This window comes from Rhinopithecus roxellana, chromosome 11 (assembly GCF_007565055.1).
Source record: "Rhinopithecus roxellana isolate Shanxi Qingling chromosome 11, ASM756505v1, whole genome shotgun sequence".
In the NCBI taxonomy this organism is placed as follows: Eukaryota; Metazoa; Chordata; class Mammalia; order Primates; family Cercopithecidae; genus Rhinopithecus; species Rhinopithecus roxellana.
In genome coordinates, this window is record NC_044559.1 from 62,331,462 (window position 1) to 62,356,193 (window position 24,732).

Sequence of the window (24,732 nt, forward strand, 5' to 3'; positions counted from 1 at the left end):
AAAAATGCATATTCTCATTCCCATAGATTAATATCAATCATCTGATTTTTTTTCTTTCTTTTCAATTCAGTGTGTTGGTATGCAGATAGAGCCTAAACAGACAATGAAATAAAAGACTTGCTTAACATTCTTATGAGGTTCATTTCCAAGAAAGACTAGAGAGTTTTGTTTTGGTTTGTTTTGTTAGCTTAATTTTATTTAATTGGGTTTTGGAAAACTTTAAACTCCCTACTGCATTGAGGTCAGGACTTAGATTTGAAAAGGGAACCCACAAAGAGGTGTGTCCAAAGTTAGATCAGTTTATGGAGGCCACCTCCATGATTTGAAACTCAACCCACTTTTCACATATGCTCCTTTTGCTTTGGGAAGCCCTTCAAGGACTTGTCATCATGAAATCTAGAGAAACTGGTGCAGCTAACTCAACTACTTGGATGTGGGTCTTAATGCTTCTTGAAGGAAATGTTTGGAAGGGGCATTGTGCACATTTGAGTCATGCTTCAAGGATGGTGCACCTTGTGTCTAGTTTTCATGCATCACATGGCTCTTTCCACAGATGGCGTGATCAACATGAGCATCCCCATTGTACTGCCCGTCTCTGCAGAGGATAAGACACGGCTGGAAGGTTGCAGCAAGTTTGTCCTGGCACATGGTGGGCGGAGGGTAGCTATCTTACGAGATGCTGAATTCTATGAACACAGAAAAGAGGAGCGCTGTTCCCGTGTTTGGGGGACAACATGTACAAAACACCCCCATATCAAAGTAAGTCACAAAACCTTTGAAAGGACTTTCTTGATCTATTTCAACTGAGAAGAAAAATAACTTTTTAATTCCTTTGCAAAGGACGTAGAAAAACTGGGATTAGGTGGAAGAATGTATTTCTAAGGTAGGGTTTGCAGGCTTTGCCTTGGGAGATGTTTTTAGAAAGGTGCAAAGAAATGTCTTTCTGTTTGAGGTCTGGTCTCAATGATCTCTTGAGTCCTCAGATTCTGCAGTGGCTGGCATCCTCAGCTAAATGGAACCAGATAAGTAATTTAGTCTGACAGCATGAGTAGAAGAACAAAATCATAGCTGTAGCTATGCACAAAGCCATAACTAGAGCTTGCAGCCCTGTCCATCTTGAAAATGCACAAGGAAAATAAATATCTTCAGAAAGAATGGGCCCAACCAAACACTGGAACAAGAACTCAGAGTTCATGCTCTGTGGCTAGTGAGGGAGTCAGTGATATTCTCCCAGTAAACACAAATCAGCACAGATAGTGGCCGAGTTTCCAGAGGAAAGATACCACATTTTTGTCACTGGATTTTTAAAATTTATTTTATTTATTTATTTATTTTTTGAGACAGAGTCTCGCTCTGTCGCCCAGGCTGGAGTGCGGTGGCGCAATCTCAGCTCACTACAAGCTCCTCCTTCTGGGTTATGCCATTCTCCTGCCTCAGCCTCCCGAGTAGCTGGGACTACAGGCGCCCGCCACCACGCCCGGCTAATTTTTTGTATTTTTAGTAGAGACGGGGTTTCACCATGTTAGTCAGGATGGTCTCAATCTCCTGACCTCATGATCCACCCGCCTCAGCCTCCCAAAGTGCTGGGATTACAGGCGTGACCACTGCGCCCGGTCCGTGGATATTTTTAAGGTTGAAAAAAATGTGTTCATATGATAGGATCAGGTAGGGTCTATCATGCCTAAAGGCAAAGTACACTAACTCCTCAGATTCCTTCACAGCTTCTAATTACTGTTGGTGATGGGGTGGTGTGGGGTTTTATGAAGTTGCTGGCTGTGGTTCATTTCCCGCAAAGAAAAACAAGTGAAATTGAATGCTAAAACCATCCCTCATCCAAGATACGAGCAGTAAGGTGGAAATGAAAAAAGTCGTATACTACTAATTTGACTTCTCAAATCTCCCAGCATGTCCCTTTCAGCATGTTCACAGGAAGAGAGAGCACTGTCAGACCCAGGAGACTCTAAAAAGCCTGGTATTAGACAAGGCATGCCCTCCCTCTGGGCCTCAGTTTCTTTATTTATAAAAGGAGAGGCCAGGCTGGGCACAGTGGCTCAAACCTGTAATCCCAGTACTTTGGGAGGCTGAGGCCAGCACATCACCTGAGGTTGGGGGTTCGAGACCAGCCTGGTCAACATGGTGATACCCTTTCTCTACTAAAAACACAGAAATTAGCTGCACGTGGTGGCAGGTGCCCGTAATCCCAGCTACTTGGGAGGCTGAGGCACAAGAATTGCTTGAACCCAGGAGGCAGAGGTTGCAGTGAGCCAAGCTGCCACTGCACTCTAGCCTGGGTGACAGAGCGAGCAAGACTCAGTCTCAAACAAAAAAAAAAAAAAGGGAGGCCAGACTCAAAATAACCGAAAGATCTCTTCCAGCCTCATGACCCTGTCAAAAGATAGGGCTTCTTTTGGCCTTCGTTTTTGTTACAAAATGTTCCAAGATAGGAAAGACCTTTTTAAGGTCCCTGTTTGTGGCCTCTGAAGGCCTTCTCTATCTGAACACAAAAGTCAATGGTAAGCAAAGCAGCTTTTTCATTTATTTATTTATTTTTTAAAAATTATTATTATTTTTTGAGATGGAGTCTTGCTCTGTCATAACCATATAGGTTTGGGATTTTATCTTTACTCAGTGACTGAAAGAATAGTAGCCTTTGGTTATGGTTATGTCAGCTCAGATATTTCTACCTTTTGGGTCTGATATTCGCATACATAGGACTAGCACTAAAAAAACCTGAAGAGTTTCTTAAGTGATTACAGGCATACCTCGTTTTACCACGCTTCACTTTATCGTGCTTCACAGATTTTGCTTTCCTTCCTTCCTTTCTTTCTTTCTTTTCTTTCTTTCTTTCTTTCTTTCTTTCTTTCTTTCTTTCTTTCTTTCTTTCTTTCTTTCTTTCTTTCTTTCTCTCTCTCTCTCTCTTTCTTTCTTTCTTTCTTCTTTCCTTTTCCTTTCTTTCTCTCTCTCTCTCTCTTTCTTTCTTTCTTTCTTTCTTTCTTTTCTTTCTTTCTTTCTTTCTTTCTTTCTTTCTTTCTTTCTTTCTTTCTTTCTTTCTTTCTTTCTTTCTTTCTTTCTTTCTTTCTTTCTCTTTCTCTTTCTCTTTCTCTCTTTCTTTCTTTTTAACAAATTGAAGGTTTGTGTCAAACCTGCTCTGACTCTGTGAGTGCCATCTTCCCAGCAGCACGTGCTCATTTTGTATCTCTATGTCACATTTTGGTGATTCTTATGATATTTTAGATTTCTTCATTATTGTTATGACCTGTTCTGGTGATCTACGATTACTGATCTTTGATGTTACTATTGTAATTGTTTTGGGGTACCACAAATTGCACCCATATGATGGCAAACTTAATTGATAAATGTTGTGTGTGTTCTGCCTTCTCCACTCACTGGCCATTCCCCTATCTTTCTCCCTCTCCTTGGGACTCCCTATTCCCTGAGATCCATCAATATTTGAATTAGGCCAATTAATAACCCTCCAGTGGCCTCTAAGTGTTCGAGTGAAAGGAAGACTCACACATCTCTCACTTTAAGTCAAAAGCTAGAAATGATTGAGCTTAGTGAGGAAGGCATGTAGAAAGTTGAAATAGGGCTCAGGCGTGGTGGCTCACACTTGTAATCCCAGCACTTTGGGAGGCCAAGGCTGGCAGATCACCTGAAGTTGGGAGTTCGAGACCAGCCTGACCAACATAGAGAAATCCCATCTCTACTAAAAATACAAAATTAGCTGGGCATGGTGGTGCACCCATGTAATTCCAGCTACTCAGGAGCTTGAGGCAGGCGAATTGCTTGAACCCAGGAGGCAGAGGTTGCCGTGGGCCGAGATAGTGCCATTGCACTCCAGCCTGGCAACAAGAGCGATACTCCATCTCAAAAAAAAAAAAAAAAAAAAAAAGAAAGAAAGAAATTTGAAATAGGCCTCCTGGGCCAGTTAGCCAAGTTGTAAATGCAAAGGAAAAGTTATTGGAGAAAATTACACACAGTGAGCAAGCAAATGATAAGGAAACAAAGCAGCCTTATTACCAACGTAGGGGTCACGGGAAAACTTCCTCTTCGCCCCCTGAAGTTTTGCTGAAAAGGCAACCAACAAAAGGCAGATTAATAAGAAAAGGCATCCAGATTTATTAGTGCACACAGGGGGAAAATCACAGAGTGATTATTCCTTACCCCTGATGGGGTAGAGAAGCTTGTATACCATCCTGAGATTATAGAAAAAATGAGGGCTCAGAGGATGGCCAAAACCAGGTTATGGCAGTAAATTAGGTTGTGCTGGTAAGACAGGTTATGGGAGGGAGAGAAGAGAAGGCCTGGGTAGCAAAGATGGTCTTGTTATATAGATGACATGAAATTTTAAAGGTAAATGTTTCTTTCAGACCTTTAAATGTGTCAGAGTCTCGGTTAATGTTTCCTACACCGAGCAAGGGAAGGCCCTTAGAGAAAGCCTAGCTGTATCAATGTAGATTTTCTCTTCAAATGCAAATGTCCCCCACAAAAGGCAGATTTTTAGCTATTTTTGTATTTTCCAGCCCTTCTGAATAGCCGTCTTAAACTGTGTGAAGGAAATATATTTTGAGGTAAAGTATTTTGGTTTCCTTAACAGATATGGAGAAGGTTTGAGTGGTCTTGTCCAACTAGCTACAACATTCCCTTAAGCCAAAACACCTAATTCAGAGCAAAGCCCTAACTCTCTTCAGTTCTATGAAGGTTGAGAGAGGTGAGGAAGCTGCAGAAGAAAAGTTGGACGCTAGCAGAGGTTGGTTCAAGGAGTTTAAGGAAAAAATCCATCTCCATAACGTAAAAGTACAAGGTGAAGCAGCAAGTGCTGATGTAGGAGCTGCAGCAGGTTACCCAGAAGATCTAGCTAAGATCATTGATGAAGGTGGCTACACTAACAACAGATTTTCAGTGTAGAAGAAACAGCCTTCTATTGGAAGAAGATGCCACCTAGGATTTTCAGAGCTAGAGAAGAGAAGTCAATGCCTGGCTTCAAAGTTTCAAAGGACAGGCTAACTCTCCTATTAGGAGCTAGTATAGCTGGTGACTTTAAGTTGAAGCCAGTGCTCACTGGCCATTCTGAAAATCCTAGGGTCCTTGAGGATTATGCTGAATTTACTCTTCCTGTGCTCTATAAATGGAAAAACAAAGCCTGGATGATAGCACATCTGTTTATAGCATGGTTTACTGAATATTTTAAGCCCACTATTGAGACCGACTGCTCAAAAAAAGGTTCATTTCAAAATACCACTGCTAATTGACAGTGCACCTAGTTACCCAAGAACTCTGAGGAAGATGTACAAGGAGATTAATTTGTTTTCATGCATAACACCATCCATTCTGCAGCCCACGGATCAAATAGTAATTTCAACTTTCAGGTTTTATTGTTTAAGAAATACATTTTGTAAGGGTATAGCTGCTCTAGATGGTGATTTCTCAGATGGATGTGGGCAAAGTAAACTGAAAAACTCCTGGAAGGGATTCACCTTTCTGGATGCCATTAAGAACATTTGCGATTCGTGGGAAGAGGTTAAACTATTGACGTTAATGGGAGTTTGAAAGAAGTTGATTTCATCCTTCATGGATGACTTTGAGGGGTTCAAGACTTCAGTGGAGAAAGTAACTGCAGATGTGGTGGAAATAGCAAGATAACTAGAATTAGAAGTGGAGCCTGAAGAAGTGACTGAATTGTTGCAATCTCATTATAGAACTTGAAAGGATGAGGAGTTGTTTCCTATGGATGAGCAAATAAATTGTTTTTTTGAGATGGAATCTACTCCTGGTGAAGATGCTTTTGAAATGGCAATAAAGTATTTAGAATATTATGTAAGCTTAGTTGATACAACAGTGGCAGCCTTTGAGAGGATTGACTCCAATTTCGAAGGAATTTCTACCATGGGTAAAATGCTATCAAGCAGCATCTCATGCTACAGAGAAATCTTTCATGAAATAAAGAGTCAATTGATCTGACAAACTTCATTGTTGTCTTATTTTAATAAATTGCCACAGCCACCTCAGAGTTCAGCAACCATCACTTTTATTTGTCAGCAGCCATTAACACAAGGTAAGATCCTCCACCAGGAGAATGATTACAACTCTCTGAAGGCTCAGAGGATCATTAATATTTTTAGCAAAAAGGTATTTTTAAATTAAGATAGGCTGGGCGTGGTGGTTCACCCTATAATCCCAACACTTTGGGAGGCCGATTGTTTTAGCCCAGGAGTTTGAGATCAGCCTTGGCAACATGGCGAAACCCTCTCCCTACTAAAAATACAAAAAACTAGCTGGGCATGGTGGTGCGCACCTGTAGTACCAGCTACTCAGGAGGCTGAGGTGGGAGGATCACCTGAGCCTGGGAAGTCAAGACTGCAGTGAGCTGTGATTGCATCAGTGCACCCCAACCTGGCTTATAGGAGTGAGACCCTTTCTCAAAAAAAAAAAAAAAAAAAAAGTTTAGATATATTACATTTTAAAGACATAATGCCATTGCACATTTAATAGACTATGGTATCGTGTAAACATAACTTTTAAAATGCACTGGGAAACCAAAAAATTTGTGTGACTTCCTTTATTACAATATCCCCTTTATTGCAGTAGTCTGGAACTGAACCTGCAGTGTCTCTCAGGTATGCCTGTATTTTTTTCATCATTCCTTACAATGTATGCTGGCAGATGGAACTCAGAATTTTAGAATTTCTTAGAAGCCAGGGAGAATGGTGGCATGACTTGTGGCTTTGACAATATTTTCAGTGACTCTGTACCTTTAGGTTATTAGAGGGACTCAATAAACATTCCCAGGGAGCTAATGGTGAGAAATGAGCTTTGAATAACCAGAGAGAGAAAGCCACTCACTCTGTAGACATTTTGTGCAAAAGTGAGAGAGATTGATGAAGATTGTTGAAGATTGTTGCATGTACCAAACACACAAGTTTTATTGGCAAAATAATTCTTTTCGTTGTGTCCTTTTTTTTTTAGCACTCTGAAACCCACAAAAACACTTTAACACAGGTTTTTAGAACCCCACAGCTTCCAAAAGTAATTACTTCCAAAAGTATAATCCTGGGCCTTATTCTATTTCCATGTGGCACTGGGAATGATATTTGCAAGGAAAATAGAGTCACTAAGAAATGGTCGGCCTTTATTACAGAGCTTATCACCAGCGTCATTCTTGACCTTCCATTCAAGGCATCCAACCCTCTGTTTGGCGTCACTAAATATAGAACCATGTGCCATGCGCTCAGATGAAATTATCACGAGGAGCAGGTGAAACTAATGCTTGCTGGGGCTTTGTAAACTAATGTAAAACTAATGCTTGCTGGGGCTTTGTTGCCTTTCATCCATGGCTCCCAAATATTTGTCAAGCAGTAATTTTTTTTCACAGTGCTCTTGGTGAGGTAACTAAGAATCATCACTCCTGTTTTGCACTCTACATTTTCTTGTACAAACCAAGAGAACAGAATGTGACCTCTCAATGAAAGACATGAAGGAGAGTTTATAGCCTTTAGCTCCACAATGAAAACCGTATGGTTAGTTATATCAGCAGAATCACCTGAGGAGCTTTACAAATCAGCCATGACTGGATCCCATCCTCACAGATTTCTCATTTAATTGGCTTTGAGTCACATCTGATTATTGAGGGGTGGGTAGTTAAAGCTCCCCGTGATTCTAATGTGCTGTGAAGGTTGAAACTATTGAGTTAAATAATTGTTTGGAGCTATTTTCTTTATGGCCCCTCCTGCATATATCCTGCAAGTGCCTCAAACTCAACATGTTTAACCTCCCCCCAAGCCTGTTCCCCCTACTATGTCTCCTATCTTAGTGACAGCTTCACCATCCAGATGGTGGCCTGTGACCAAAACCTGGATGCCATTCTTGCTTCTCTCTTCTCCCCTTGGCCATTCAGTCACTAAGTGCTGCCAAATATAGCTTTCAGGTATTGCTTGAATTCGTTCACTCCTCTTCTATTCCATCTCGGGTCAGGACATTTCAATTCTTCCCTCTCTCTTTTCTTACTCCCCCCTAATCTCCCACTCTTTAGTTAGAGTGAATTATTCAACCTTTCTTTGGAAGCCCCTTTATTAAGATACGATTTACCGCAAAGCCTCTTGCCACCACCAGCTAACACATTCCCTCATCCAGTCCTTCCAGAGCTGGTCATTCGATCATGCTCTCTCTGACTTTTGCACATACTCATCCTTCAACCTGGCACACTGTTTCTTCCACCTCTGCCTCCAGACCTTATTACCTCCTTTCAGAAGTCAGCGCCGACTCCCATGACACATGAGCATGACTGAGTGCCCCTTCTTTGTCCTCCCAGAGTAATTTAGACTTGCCCCTTTCATACCTGTGATAGGTGAAACTGAAACGTCAACATGAGGGCCACTGATGAGAGGCAGTGAGTGCAGTGGTGAGAAGAATCTGGTTTGCAGGAGTCTGAGATTTGGGTCTTGGCTTTGATATGAAAGCTCTGTGCATTTGAACTCTGCCACTTCCCCTCTGTAAAACTGCCTTCTCGTCTGAAAATGAGGACATTAAATCTACATTACCTCCAGGTTCCTTAAAGCCCCAGATTCTGTGACTATGATTGATATCACAGATATGAATGTGTGTGTGTGTATATATATATTCTCCTCTTGTATGCATTAGTTTTTCTTCTCTTTGATTCTGTTCTCTGCACTCTTTCATCATGACCTTATCTTCCTGAACCCACCATTTCCTTCCTTCTTTCTGGTTACTTTCCCTTCTCTCTGCTCCCTTTTTGCATTCTTTGTCACCTTCCCACCCTCAGCTGCTCCTCCTTTTCCAAATAGTGCATTCCCTCATCTCCAGATTTGCTTTTGAGTCTTCCTCTTCTTGGCCTCTTTGAGCCTATTTATAATAGCTTTCTTAGTCTTTACTTAGGTGGTTGAGCTTATCCTCTCCTTTATGCATTCTTGTGTGTAATTTTGAGCCCAATTCCCTATTTGCTACTTCACTGGGCTCCTGAAACTTGCTCCTCATTCCTTTTCATGCATCCAGTTCTGCAAATCCTCTAGCTGTGGCCCTGCTGCTGTCTTTGGCAGGAAGCTTGAAAGGGGCTGGGAACTTCTAGGCCACAAAGCCCTGGGAAATTAAGCAGAGCCTCTGGACCTCCCTTCCTGACAGCTGTACATAGTTCTGGTGATAATTGGGCCACCTTAGGGATAGAGATGCACCTTGTCCCTCCCCATCCCAGAAATGCCAAACTCATAGTTTTAACATTTCTCTTCAAACAGAAAGGTTTTTAGGCTGGATGCTGGATGAATTTGGTTTGATGCCCTCGTCACCAATAGATAGAGCAATATAGGGTGGACCCCTAGTGTCCAGAATAAATTACTGCATCCTCCGGGGGGTTGGTGGTCAACTCTCAAAATTGTGTTGTGTCCAACTCTAAGCAATGAGGAGAAAGTATATGTATAGGTATGGATATTTGAAAATATTCTTGAATTATTTGAGCACAGAGTTTAGAAAAGAGGCCATGAAAACACATACAAAAACCTTGCATAATTGCCTTCTGTCTACCCCAGGGTTTCTCAGCCTCAGCACTGTTGACATTTTGGACTAGACAATTCTTCACTGAGAGGGCAGTTCTGTGCAATGTAGGGTATTTAGTGGCATCCCTAGCCTCTGTTCACTAGATGCCAATAGCACTTCAGTTGTCACAGTCAAAATTATCTTCAGATGTCAAATGTTACCAGGAGTGACTAAATCAGCCTCTGGTTAGAACCACTGCTGTATCCCCATACCCCACTCCCTGAACCTCTCTGGAATGCAAGTCATAGTAAACCCCAATATCTGACCATAACGGGGATGTGAACCAGGTCCACCATCACTATCTTCGTGTCTTCTTACTAGGTGTTTCAAATCAGCTTTCTCTCACTCACTCTTGCCTCCCTCTTCTCTGTAACATTTCAGGTAACCAAGTTGTGTTTGGAAAGTGGTGAAAGGTCTATGGGGTTTCATTAGGGGAAGGATTGTAGAACCATTACATGTTTGAGGAGTAAGATTGGCTGTAAGTATGTAAGTATTTGTGTCAGTGACTACGAGAGACACACCTCTGTAACTGATTATACTTCAATACCAAATGGAAAATATTTAAACTTATAGGAAAAAACAAAGGTTGCCATGTTTTCCTTTTCTTTTTTCTTTCCTTTTCCTTTTTTTTTTTTTTTTTGAGACAGAGTCTTGCTCTGTTGCTAAGGCTGGAGTGCAGTGGCACGATCCCAGCTCACTACAACCTCCACCTCCCAGGTTCAAGTGATTCTCCTGCCTCAGCCTCCTGAGTAGCTGGGATTACAGGTGCCTGCCACCATGCCCGGCTATTTTTTGTATTTTTAGTAGAGACAGGGTTTCACTATATTGGCCAGGCTGGTCTGAACTCCTTACTTCATGATCCGCCCACCTCAGCCTCTCAAAGTACTGGGATTATGGGAGTGAGCCACCGTGCGCAGCCATGTTTTTCTTTTTCGTTGGTTTGACCATTCTTCAACCCTGGCTCACCCCTAATATTTGTGGGGTCCAGAGCAAGAATATAAATGGAGATCCATACATCATATTTAAAAGTTACATGTATAACTAACAAACTGCTAAATAAAATATGTTCGATCCTTCTACTTTGACAACTGTGCCTTGATCACAAACTGGAAAGCCAGGTTCAAATGTAGAGACTTCTGGGTTCTGCATCAGAATCTAGTGTGTGGAGAGTTGGCCCTTGGCCTTTCACCAACTCTCCCTTCTCCTTCTATGCTTGGCCTCTTCCTGTGCTATGTGGGTCCTCTGGATTGATTTGTGGGCATCCCGGGCTGCATGGCTGAGCTCTCTCCACAACCTCTACAGATCCTCCCTGCTTGGCCCGCCTTCAGAACTAGGCCTGCTCTGAGTGTGTGGTCCACCCTAGAAAGATGGGTTGGGAGATGAAGCTCTTCCAGGCCCTAGCAGCAAGCTCAGAGTTGATTGGGCAGGAAATTCTAGAGTTCTGGGTACCCAGATTGTGATCAAAAGAGTAGGTGATGACTCTGGGTGGGTCTTCCCACCAAGGGTCTTCTTGCCTTTATGGGATGGACACAACAAAAGGGGGCCAGAATTGGGCCATCTAATGTGTGGGACACCATGAAGGTGGTTCTCCTAGAGATCTCCAGGTGCTCTTCACACCCACCTTTCCTGAAGTCACATTTTCAGCTGAGACTGGGACTGGAAAAGTGATTGCTAGTAACCTCAGTGAAATCCTCAGTGAGTTAAAAAAATGGTGGTTCCTCTAAAAAAAAAAAAAAATTAGAGTAAGAAACAGAACATAAAATTTATCATCTTAACCTTTTGTAAGTGTGCAACTCAGTAATGTTAAGCGTATTCACATTGTTGTGAACCAAATCTCCAGAACTTTGTCATCTTGCAAAATGGGAGCTCTATACCCGTTGAACAACTCCCAGGTCAGCCATGGTGGCTCACGCTTGTAATCCCAACACTTTGGAAGGCTGAAGTTGGAGGATTGCTTGAGCCCAGGAGTTTGAGACCTACCTAGTTATCATAGTTAGACCCTGTTTCTACAAAAAAAAAAAAATAAAAATTAGCCAAGTTTGGTGGCATGCTTGTAGTCCCAGCTACTTGGGAGGTTGAGGTAGGAGAACTGCATAAGCCCCAGAGGTGGAGGCTGCAGTGAGCTACTGCATGACAGCCTGGGTGACAGAGCGAGATCTGTCTCAAACCAAAACAGAAACAAAAGCAACTCCCGTCTTCTTCCTTCCTCCAGCCCCTGGTAACTACCATTCCACTCTCTGTCTCTATGAATTCGACTACTTTAGATACCTCATATAAGTGGAATCATGTAATATTTGCTTTTTTGCAACTGGCTTATTTCACTTAGCATAATGTCCTCAAGGTTCAGCCATGTTATAGCATGTGACAGGATTTCCTTCCTTTTAAAGGATGAATGATATTCCCTTGTATGTATATACCACATTTTATTTACCCACTCATCCATCTATGGACATTTGGGTTGCTTCCACCTCTTGGCTATTTGAATAGTGCTGCTATGAACATGAGTATACAAGTATTTCTTCAAGACCCTTTCATTTCCTTTGAATATATTCCCATAAGTAGGATTGCTGGATCATATGGTAGTTCCATTTTTAATTCACTGAGGAACCTCCATACTGTTTTCGATAGTGGTTGCACCTTTTGCAATCCCACTAACAGTGTACAAGGGTTCCAATTTTTATTTTTCTATATCCTCGCCAACACCAACACTTATTTTTCTCTTTTCTGTGTGTGTGTGTGTGTGTGTGTGTGTGTGTGTGAGAGAGAGAGAGAGAGAGAGACAGGGTCTCTGTCACCCAGGCTGAAATGCAGTGACACAATCATGGCTGACTGCAGCCTCAACCTTCCCAGGCTCAGGTGATCCTCCCACCTCAGCCTCCCAAGTAGCTGGGACTACAGGTATGCACGACAACTCCAGGCTAATTTTTATATTTTATGCAGAGATGGGGTTTTACCACGTTGCCCAGGCTGGTCTCAAACTCTGGGCTTAAACAATCCACCTGCTGTGAGCCAACCCACAGTGGCTCACGATTACAGGCGTGAGCCACTGTGCCCAGCCATTTTCTGTTTTTTAATAGTAGCCATCCTAATGGATGGGAGATGATATTTCATTGTGGTTTTGATTTGCATTTCTCATAATTAATGATGCCGAGCATCTTACATGCTTTTGACCATTTGTAGATCATCTCAAGGTATGTCTATTCAAGTCTTTTGCCCATTTCTTAATTGGGTTAATTTTTTTGTCATTGAGTTGTAGGAGTTTTTATATATTCTGGATATTAACCCCTTATCAGAAAATATGATTTTCAAATATTTTCTCACTTTCTATATAGGTTGCTTTTTCACTGTTGTGTTCTTTGATGCACATATGTAGTAGTTGCAATTTTTTTTTGCTTTTGTTGCCCATGTTTTTGATGTCATGTCTAATAAATCATTTCCAACTCCAATATCATAAAGCTTTTTCCCTTATATTTTTTGTAAGAGTTTAAAAGCTTTAGGTCTTTTAGGTCTTTCATCCATTTTGAGTTAAATTTTGTATATGATGTAAGGTAAGGGTCCAACTTCATTCCTTTGCATGTGGATATCCAGTTTTGCCAACATTATTTGTTGAAGAGACTGTCCTTTCCCCCATTCAGTGGTCCTGGTACCCTTGTCAAAGATTATTTTAAAAAAATAGGGTTGGCCGGGCGCGGTGGCTCAAGCCTGTAATCCCAGCACTTTGGGAGGCCGAGACGGGCGGATCACGAGGTCAGGAGATCGAGACCATCCTGGCTAACATGGTGAAACCCCGTCTCTACTAAAAATACAAAAAACTAGCCGGGCGAGGTGGCGGGCGCCTGTAGTCCCAGCTACTCGGGAGGCTGAGGCAGGAGAATGGCGTGAACCCGGGAGGCAGAGCTTGCAGTGAGCCGAGATTGCGCCACTGCACTCCAGTCTGGGCGACAGAGCGAGACTCCGCCAAAAAAAAAAAAAAAAAAAAAAAAAAAAATAGGGTTTAGCTAATAGTCTATGTTTAGCCTTAGAAATGAATTTAGCTACATTTTGCTGCTCTTTGGAGATTTCCTTTTGTTTTAAAATCAGATGTAATTGAAGAAGGCTGCTTCTTTTGAGAATTTCCATAGAAATTGTGCTCAACAATAATTAACCAGTAGAAAACAAGTTGTCCAATATTTTCCCCCAGGGTCTCTAATTTAGGTCTTTATTGGAAATAGTCTAAGATACATCAGACTGTATTAGGAATGTACTAGCAGCAGTTCTCAAGTATGGTTTACAAAACTGAGGGTTCCCAAGATCTTTCTAGAGAATCCCCAAGCTCAAAACTGTGTTCATAATACTAAGACATTCTTTGCCTTTTTCTCTGTGTTGACATTTGAATTGCTGGTACAAAAGCAATAGTGGCTAAAACTGCTGTCACTTTAGACTCGAGACAATGACAACTATATCCATAGTCACTGTACTATTCATCATCATGCACTTGCAGTAAAAGCAATGCTAGCTTCACCTAAGACTGTTCTTGATGAAGTTGTAAAAGCGATGATTAAATCTTGGCCCTTGAGTCCACGTCTTTTTAATATTCCATTACAAAAGAGGAAGTACACATTAAAGTACTTCTGCTACATATACCAATGTACAATGGTTGTCTTCAGGAAAAGTACTTGTACAATGGTTTGTGCTACAAGCAATACTGGCCACTATTTTTTTTTCATGGATCATCATGTTTACTTGAAAGCATGAGTGATAAACTACGGTTATTCAGATATGACTATTTGGTAGATATTTTTCAAACTGAACAAAGTGAACCTGATAATTCAAGGAAAACAGCTGGGAGTATTCATTGCCAATGATAAATCTTGAGGTTTCAAGCAAAAAATTTTTGGAAAATTTTTAATCACCACCATAAGGTTGGCAGATTCTTAGTACTTAGAAAAATTTTTGATGAGACTAGTAATGATATTAACACTTGTGTGTTTAAAAATCCTGTAATAAAATATGTCAACATTTGGAAGACTTACAAACTCAGTGAACTAATAGTTTCTAATTGGCCAATATATAATATTGCAAAATCATTCATGGGTAAATGATTAATCCAAAGCACAATGGATTGTTAATGTAACAGAGTATGAAAAGTGCATTAATATGACTTCAGATTCCACAGTGCCACTTAAACCTTTAAGAAATTGACACTTATTGAGTTTTGGTGTAGTATCAAATAAGAATATCCACAATTGTGCAAAAAGGCTATCCAAATCCTCTTCCCTTTTCTAGCTACCTACCTATAGTTGGACTTCCTTTTTATACTTCAGCCAAAACAACATATTACTACAGATTAAACGTAGACATAGATATGAGAATCCAGCTGTCTTCTATTAAGTCAGATATTAAAAAGATTGCAAATATGTGAAACAATACCATACTTCCTACATTTGGGGAGGAAAATGCTTGTTTTTCACTAAAAATGTTATATATGTTAACAGGCAATAGGTTGATTAATGTTAGCTTTAGATGCATTGGTAAATATTTTTAAATGTTCTCAGTTTAAATTTCTAATATGAAAAGTAATGATAGCTATAACCCACATAAACGAAAGCTCATGGTGGAGGGGGGTACTCAGTAATTTTTTAAGAGCATAAAGGGTTCTAGAGACCAAAAAGTTTGAGAAACACTGTGCCAGAAATACTGAAGAACTGAAGGCAGTTCTTTAGCTGTAACCTGAGATTGGTCTAAAAGGAGAAAATTTTTCAGATAAAATAGAAATCACGATTAATCATTAGCAATCATAACAATATTCTTTCTAGATGGTGATGGAAAGTGGGGACTGGTTGGTTGGTGGAGACCTTCAGGTGCTGGAGAAAATAAGGTGGAATGATGGGCTGGACCAATACCGTCTGACACCTCTGGAGCTCAAACAGAAATGTAAAGAAATGAATGCTGGTATGTAAGTTGGCCTTAGTGCATTTTATTTATTTATTTATTTATTGAGATGGTGTCTTGCTGTCACCCAAGCTGGAGTGCAATGGCGCAATCTCAGCTCACTGCAACCTCTGCCTCCCAGGTTCAAGTAATTCTCCTGCCTCAGCCTCCTGAGTAGCTCAGATTACAAGTGCCCGCTACCACACCCAGCTAATTTTTATATTTTTAGTAGAGATAGGGTTTCAACATGTTGGTCAGGCTGGTCTCAAACTCCTGACCTCAGGTGATCCACCTACCTCGGCCTCCCAAAGTACTGGGATTACAGGTGTGAGCCACCGCACCCGGCCCCTACTGCATTTATTAATACTCCTAACCACCCTCTGATTAAAGAATTAAGGATACCAGGAATCAGCATTTTCTTTAAAAGACAGGTCTCACCCTGTCACCCAGGCTGGAGTGCCATGGCATGACCATAGCTCACTGCAGCCACAACCTCCTGGGCTCAAGTAATGCTCCCACCTTAACCTCACAAGTAGCTGGGACTACAAGGCACATGTCACTGTACTCTGCTAATTTTTAAATTTTTTTGCAGAAATGGGTTTCACTATGTTTCCTAGGCTGGTCTTAAACTCCTGGGGACTCAAGCAATCCCCCTGCCTCAGCCTCCCAAAGTGCTGGGATCATGCCTGGCTTCAGCATTTTTATAGTTAAAAATAACCTGAAAACATCTTCTATTGGTATGTCTATAATATGGAAACAGTTTTATAAAGTTGTACTATATATTAGAACCATATATTAGAACACTATTCAACAGTTTAAAATATTCACTGATAGAGATACCTAAAGTGTATTTATTAAGTGAAAAAGCAAATTGCAGAACAATATGTGCAGCATAATCATATTTTGGAAAACAACAAAATATCATAATTCTAAAATCCCTAACCTACTTCTGTGTATAGAGGCAGAAAAGTCTCTGGCAGCACATGCCCCAAACTGCAGGTTACAGTGGCTACCTCTTGGTGATGGAGTTTGGATGAAAATATTTTTATTATTTATTGTATACATTTTGAAAAAGAGGGAGAAAAAGTAATAATAGGATTATTGGTGATTTTTATATTCTATTTTGGGCTCTTCTGTATTTCTCAAGTTTTTCATATTATAGACGTAAAAATTATTTCATTGCCAGATAAAAAAAATTAAGGCTCTCAGGAGTCCATCACTAAGTGGAGTAGTTTTGGAGATTTCTTTAAAGTGAAGGCAAAATTTTTTTATATCTTTAGATTGTTGCCCTTTGCACAGGCCCCAGAAATGTTCCTCACAATTACTCACCTCCCTCTAGGCTCCCTGGTACAAGAGGACTAATTAACACTGGCCCTGCCTGAGCCTTAGTGTACAGGAAAGGTCCTGGCAACACATCTTTTCATTCCTGAGTTAGGCTCCCCCTAAGCAGCTTCCTGCCTCTGCGTCTCATCCCTGTTTCAGCAATCTGGTGTTGGTTAGCATTGGATTAACACCTCTTAAAGACGCACCTGTATTCTCCAGCTGATTATTAAAAGCCAGTGGATAGGCTGGGTGCAGTGGCTCACGCCTGTAATCCCAACACTTTGGGAGACTGAGGCAGGTGGATCACTTGATGAGTCAGGAGTTCGAGATGAGTCTGGCCAACATGGTGAAACCCTGAGTCTACTAAAAATACAAAAATTAGATGGGTGTGGTGGCATATGCCTGTAATCCCAGCTACTTGGGAGGCTGAGGCAGGAGAATAGCTTGCATCCTGGAGGTGGAGGTTGCAGTGACCCGATATCGCTCACTGCACTCCAGCCTGGGCGACAGAGTTAGACTGTTTCTCAAAAAAAAAAAAAAAAAAAAAAAAAAAAGCCAGTGGATAATGAATGCATGGAACAATAAACATAGTTGTGTCCTGTTCTTGTGGAGAAATGATACCATGTGCTTCTATGACCTTCCTTCTTCTGCTTTCCTTTCCCAGATGCGGTGTTTGCATTCCAGTTGCGCAATCCTGTCCACAATGGCCATGCTTTGTTGATGCAGGACACTCGCCGCAGGCTCCTAGAGAGGGGCTACAAGCACCCAGTCCTCCTGCTACACCCTCTGGGCGGCTGGACCAAGGATGACGATGTGCCTCTGGACTGGCGGATGAAGCAGCACGCGGCTGTGCTCGAGGAAGGCGTCCTGGATCCCAAGTCAACCATTGTTGCCATCTTTCCGTCTCCCATGTTATATGCTGGCCCTACAGAGGTGAGTAATTCCCAGAGCTGGGCTTTGAGAGTCAGGAATTCAGACTCAAACTTTACATAGAAGAGTAAATGAGTCTCTGGAATCCTTTCTGCTTCCTCATAAGCAGATTCTGGAATGTTCTGATGTCTCTTCTTTATCCAGCTTCATTATGTTTCCACTCAGTATTTGAAAAATGCTAGAAGGCCGGGTACAGTGGCTCACACCTATAATCTCAGCACTTTGAGAGGCTGAGGCGGGCAGATCACAAGGTCAGGAGTTCGAGACCAGCCTGACCAACATGATGAAACCCTGTCTCTACTAAAAATACAATTAGCTGGGTGTGGTGGTGTGCCCCTGTAATCCCAGCTACTTCGGAAGCTGAGGCAGGAGAATCACTTGAACCTGAGTGGCAGAGGTTGCAGTGAGCCGAGATCACATCACTGCACTCCAGCCTGGGCAACAGAGCAAGACTCTGTCTCAAAAAAAAAAAAAAAAAGAAAGAAAAATGCTAGAAACATCAAATCAAATCTATTTTACATTGCCTTTGAGAATATGGAAGTTGGCAAGTGAAAGAGGTGGCTAATGAAACTGAACTGGGTTATAGGGCAAGTTGTATCTAACCTAATATTCAATTTCAGAAGTTCCAGTTACTCACCATGCCCTGTGAGCTTCATTAGGAGAGGATATCTTTAAAAGATAAATGTCTCCCTTTTATCATAACACAGTGAGCTTATCAAACAGAGATTTTCTTTGTCCCACTACACCACCAGTGTAGTGGATCTGAACGAGTTTGCCGCAAGTATGATGAATAGAAAGGGTCTCAACCCTTTGGAATGCCTCAAACTGAGTTTAATGAATTAATTCTCTTCAATCAGATCAAAGTTCCAGGCCCCTAGCTCTCCTTTCCATCCTTTGTGTTGCTATCTGGGCTTTACAGAGGGCAAGTGTTCTGTTGAACTGAAATCAGCATCTGCTTGTGGAAGGTAATTAGCTCATTAATGGCAGTCAGATAATGAGATATTGGAGTTTGTAATTTCCTTTAAACTGCAATTTATTGTGAATAGGGAGGCACTGGAAAGTAAAATCCGTACAGTTCTGTAGAATACTAAGATTTGAGTGTTCTTGTCTTGCTAGCCTGTTTGGAGAAGAGATGAAGAAATACAACCTTGAGTTATGAGGGAGGAAGCCTACCTTTAGAGCTCCTACCCTATCTAACATAACAAAGCATGACGAGTGGATGGAGTCTTAGAACCTCAGTGATTTTCTTGCAATTCTTAGTTGACTCACATTATTGAATTACTTTTAAAGCAGAATAAAGGTGTCTCCATAAACCATGACCCACAGATTTGACCCATAATGACCAGCATGTCCCTTATGTGACATTTCCTAGGTCCAGTGGCACTGCAGGTCCCGGATGATTGCAGGGGCCAATTTCTACATTGTGGGCAGGGACCCTGCAGGAATGCCCCATCCTGAAACCAAGAAGGATCTGTATGAACCCACTCATGGGGGCAAGGTCTTGAGCATGGCCCCTGGCCTCACCTCTGTGGAAATCATTCCATTCCGAGTGGCTGCCTACAACAAAACCAAAAAAGCCATGGACTTCTATGATCCAGCAAGGTAGGTTTTCAGGGGAAAATTATTTTATCAACATCTGTATAATAGAAATGATGAGGTAGAATTTGGGCCCTTTGAAAAACTCTCCAGTGCATTGCCACATGCTCCCAAGTGGACTGAGTCCCTTGAGAGTCAAGATGTAGTCTTATACATTTTATGTCCCCTAAAGTTGTACTACAGTCTTTTGCATATAGTAGATGATCTATAAATATTTCTCTTTCAACATGCATTCTTGAGCATGCGCGGAGTGCCTGGCACACTAAGTGAAAAGAAGCAACACAGAGATTGCAATGAATATTTATGGAGCACTTGCTCCCCATGCTGAGGGCTCACAGAAGTAGGCAGAGAAATAGAAGACAGTCTCTGGCCTCAAGACACTTCCCAGGAACAGTATAGGTGCATGGTAAATGCTGAATGGATAGCTGCCATTATTTCCTTTTTTTTCTGCAAGTTCCTGAAGATTTAGAGGAGTGCCCACCTTCAAAGATGCAGCATTTTACAGAAAGAACGTGGGTCTCAAAAACCATAACCTATTCCAGGAATCCTTAAGGCAGATATCATTTACCTACACTGAGTTCTTTGTTGCCACCCTGTAACAGGCACAATGAGTTTGACTTCATCTCAGGAACTCGTATGAGGAAGCTCGCCCGGGAAGGAGAGAATCCCCCAGACGGCTTTATGGCCCCCAAAGCATGGAAGGTCCTGACAGATTATTACAGGTCCCTGGAGAAGAACTAATGCCTTTGGCTCCAGAGTTTCTTTCTGAAGTGCTCTTTGATTACCTTTTCTATTTTTATGATTAGATGCTTTGTATTAAATTGCTTCTCAATGATGCATTTTAATCTTTTATAATGAAGTAAAAGTTGTGTCTATAATTTAAATATATATATATACACACACACACACACACACATACAAAGTCAAACTGAAGACCAAATCTTAGCAGATGAAAGCAATATTCTTATAGATTTCAGAATAAAATTAGCTCTATGTATTTTCTACTGCATCTGAGCAGGCAGGTCCCAGATTTCTTAAGGCTTTGACCATGTGTCTAGTTACTTGCTGAAAAGTGAATATATTTTCCCGCATGTCTTGCCAACCTGCACTCTAACAATGTCATTTATCAGTTGTAAAACATATCAAATTAAGCATCCTCTTCTGTACAACTGACCAAAACAAAAAAAAATTTTTTTTGTCATTCTGAAAGAGGTGTGGCTCACATCAAGCTTCTTCCTGATATTTTACTTCATGCTGTACAAAGCCTTAATGTTGTAATCATACCTTACGTGTTGAAGACCTGACTGGAGAAACAAAATGTGCAATAACATGAATTTAATCTTAGAGATCTGTGCAGCCTATTTCTGTCACAAAAGTTATATTGTCTCATAAGAAGAGATGTCTTAATGGCCTCTGTGAATAATGTAACTCCAGTTAAACGGTGACTTTTAATAGCGTACAGCGCTTTGATGAAAGGAGGTCAAACAATGTGGCGATGTTGTGGAAAGTTATCTTTCCCGCTCTTTGCTGTGGTCATTGTGTCCTGCAGAAAGGATGGCCCTGACTGCAGCAGCAGCGTCAGCTATAATAAAAAGTAATTCACACTGTCAGACTAGCAAGGCACTAGAACTGGAAAGACCACAGAAAACAAAGAATCCAGCCCTTTCATCTTACAGGTGAACAAACTGTGATGATGCACATGTATGTGCTTTGTAAGCTGCTGAGCACTGTAACAAAATGTAAATTTGCCATTATTAGGAAATGATGGTGGCAGTGAAGGAGCACCCAGGCCACTTGACTCCCAGTCTGGTGCACTGTCTACACCAGACAACACAGGAGCTGGGTCAGATTCCCCTCAGCTGCTTAACAAAGTTCCTTGAACAGAAAGTGCTTACAAAGCTGCCTTCTTGGATGCTGAAAGGTCGAGTTTTCTGAACTCCACTGATTTTATCGCAGTTAAAAAAAAAAAAAAAAAAAAAAAAAAAAAAAAAAAAAGCTATTCCAAAGATTTCAAGCTGTTCTGCGACATCTTCTGATGACTTTACTTCCTGAGAGGCAATGTTTTTACTTTATGCATAATTCATTGTTGCCAAGGAATATGTGAAGAAACAGCACCTTTTAATATATAGGTCTCTCTGGAAGAGACCTAAATTGGAAAGAGAAAACTGTGATAATTTTCATATTCTCATTTTTTAAAAAAATGCTAATGTTAACTAACAGTTCTTTTAAGAATAAGTTACACACAATGGCCACAGCAGTTTGTCTTTAATAGTATAGTGCCTATACTTATGTAATCAGTTACTCACTACTGCCTTTAAAAACAACCCAGCATATTTATTGAAAACATGAGACAGGATTATAGTGCCTTAACTGATATATTTTGTGATTTAAAAAAATATATTTAAAACTGCTCTTCTGCTCTAGTACCATGCTTAGTGCAAAAGATTATTTCTATGTACAACTGATGCTTGTTCTTATTTTAATAAATTTATCAGAGTGAAGGCTGAGTTTTTTCTGCCTGTAACATTGGGTGTGGGTTGATCACACAACTTAAGGGCTTTGTGACTTTGCATAACTGGAGTGAGACAGCAGCAACTCTCTTGAACATCATAACTGACACTATTTACCCATATTCATGTCTTTTCTTTTCTTTTCTTTTTTTTTTAAAGACTGAGTCTTGCTCTGTCTCCCAGGCTGGAGTGCAGTGGCACGATCTCGGCTCACTGCAACCTCCACCTCCTGGATTCAAGCAATTCACCTGCCTCAGCCTTCTGAGTAGCTGGGATTACAGGTGCACACCACCACACCTGGCTAATTTTTCTATTTTTAGTAGAGACGGGGTTTCACCATGTTGGCCAGGCTGTTCTTGAACTCCTTACCTTGTGATCCACCTGCCTCAGCCTCCCAAAGTGCTGGGATTACAGGCCCACCACACCCTTTTTTTTGGAGACAATCTCACTCTGTCACCCAGGCTGGTGTGCAGTGGCACAATCTTGGCTCACTGCAACCTCTGCCTCCTGGGTTTAAGCAAGAGTAGCTGGGATTCATTACTGGGTATATGCCCAAAGGAATATAAATCATTCTGCTATAATGACACATGTACACATGTTTATTGCGGCACTATTTACAATAGCAAAGACATGGAACCAACCCAAATGCCCATCAATGACAGACTGGATAAAGAAAATGTGGCACATATGCACCATGGAATACTATGCAGCCATAAAAGGGAATGAGATCATGTCCTTTGCAGGGACATGGATGAAGCTGGAAGCCATCATCCTCAGCAAACTAACACAGTAACAGAAAACCAAACACTGCATATTCTCACCCATAAGTGGGAGTTGAACAATGAGAACACATGGACACACAAAGGGGAACATCACACACTGGGGCCTGTTGCGGGGTGGTGAGGGGAGGGAACTTAGAGGACGGGTCAATAGGTACAGTAAACCACGATGGCACACATATACCTATGAAACAAACCTGCATGTTCTGCACATGTATCCGGTTTTTTTTTTAGAATTTTTTTTTTTTTTTTTTTTTTTTTTTTAAAGAGTACCTGGGATTACAGGTGTGTGCCACCACACCCGGCTAATTTTTGTATTTTTTTTTTTTTGTATTTTTTTTTTTTTTTGGCATACACGGGGTTTCACCACGTGGCCCAGGCTGGTCTTGAACTCCTGAGCTCAAGCAATCTGCCTGCCTCAGCCTCCCAAAGTGCTGGGATTACAGGTGTGAGCCACCATGCCCGGCCTATTCTTGTCATCTTCTAAATTGTGCTCTAGATGTGTAAGATACATGGTCTCAGCCAAGCACATAATGACATTTTCGGTAGTTGCTGGGTTGCTCAGTGGTCTCCTCAGCCCAGAACTTCATCGCAGGAGTTTTTTTTTTTTTTTTTTTTTTTTTTTTGAGATGAAGCTACTTTTTCCTTTTCCTCAAAGGAACAGATCTTAAAGTGCCCCTAAGGAGTTTCACCAGCAGGGCTGGAAACAGTTGGGTTTTTCTCTCAGCAACCCCCATACCTCTACTAATGCAGAAAAGGTTACCTGTTCCCACCAAAACTTGCAGCAGCCTTCAGGCCTGCAGCTTTTTTCCATGAACCCCTCCTTCCCTTCTATCCTGAAGGTGTCATGCATTTTTTGCTACTGATCCTCACCCCAAATAAAACTGGTGTATATAGCCAATTCAAAGCTGCCATTTGTAGCCCCCTTTTTTCTCCCCACGTTACTTGGTGGCTCCTAGCGCCAATTGGTAGGGTAAAGTGGGCAGGAAATGTCTATGTAAACACATGAAGATGTCAGTGTTGCTGAGGGAGTATGCCAAACTGTTTCAGGATCTTTTTCAGAAAAGCGTATGATACCATTTAGTCAGATGATGGCAAACTCTTATTAAATTTATCAACACTTTTATCAGGTCACAATATTTTTCCCAATCACCTTCCCTACAAGAAGAAACAAATCTCGATTACTTGGGAACAGCAATTCATTTTCTCCTTATCCTCCTTTTTTTCCAATATGTGACTTTCAGGTCTACCACTGATCTTCAACATAACTCTCCTTATAGGCAGGAAACCAGCAAACTGAATAGGCACCAGGTCAGTCAATTGTTCTCATGTCTAAAGGTTTGATGGAATGAGAGGAAGCCAGAATATACCACCCCAGAATATATTTCGTTGGCAAATTTTGAGTTGATTATTCTGAGAACTGCAGGCAGGAATAGCTCTGAAAAGCTGTCCGTTTCTAAAGGAAATTTACATCTACCTTACTAAGGTAAACAGAGGATGCAAGCAGAGGTTTCTCTCTGAAGCCCCTTTATCTGCCTAGACAGTTAAAGCTCTGACACCTCCCTAAAACAGACTACCACAGGCAGTCACCTGTTCTTCTGATAGCTGTTGCCTAAGAGATTTCATTTGCACAAAACAGCCTTTGCTTACCACGCAAAGTTGCTCACCATCCATCTAGGCAGAGCTGGGCAGGCCAAGTAGCATTCATCAAGTGGAAGTGGAGCTTATGGGATCCGAAGAAGCAGTCCCTGAAGGCCCGTCCACACAAACTACATATGTAAGTTGCTCATACTTCCAGCATGTCCACTTGTTATAATATTACCCTTCATTTAGCATATACCCAACACCCAACATACTTCAATCTTATGGCTTCAACTAACTGCCTGGTCATTTGTCAGATTTTGTCTAACAGTCTTCCCCACAATTTTCTTTGAATAAGTTACCTTTCCTTTCGCAGTTAAGTCTTGATGAATCAATAAACCCAACTGCTTTGCCTCAAATCATTTAAGCCAAAGTAGTTCCTGGAGAGTTGTCAAAGCTCCAAGACTGCCAGGGGTGATTTTTGACCTGGCTTTGCACACTCATGTCCAGGCATTTAAATTCTGAATGGGCATTTTAAGCAGCTGGAGTTCATTTAATCC

The 24,732-nt window shown here is 41.3% G+C and overlaps 1 protein-coding gene across 2 annotated transcripts in view; it reads left to right on the forward strand.

The window, feature by feature from the left end:
* PAPSS2 (3'-phosphoadenosine 5'-phosphosulfate synthase 2) overlaps positions 1–21,803 on the forward strand; it is an 89,893-nt gene extending 68,090 nt beyond the window's left edge. For both annotated transcript variants that reach the window (XM_010379628.2, XM_010379629.2), the window contains 5 exons: positions 554–759; positions 15,339–15,474; positions 17,441–17,709; positions 19,079–19,308; positions 19,905–21,803. In XM_010379628.2, coding sequence (XP_010377930.1) covers positions 554–759; positions 15,339–15,474; positions 17,441–17,709; positions 19,079–19,308; positions 19,905–20,043 — 980 coding nt within the window. In that variant the 3' untranslated portion in view covers positions 20,044–21,803. The remainder of the gene's footprint in view (positions 1–553; positions 760–15,338; positions 15,475–17,440; positions 17,710–19,078; positions 19,309–19,904) is intronic.
* Positions 21,804–24,732: the final 2,929 nt, after the last annotated feature.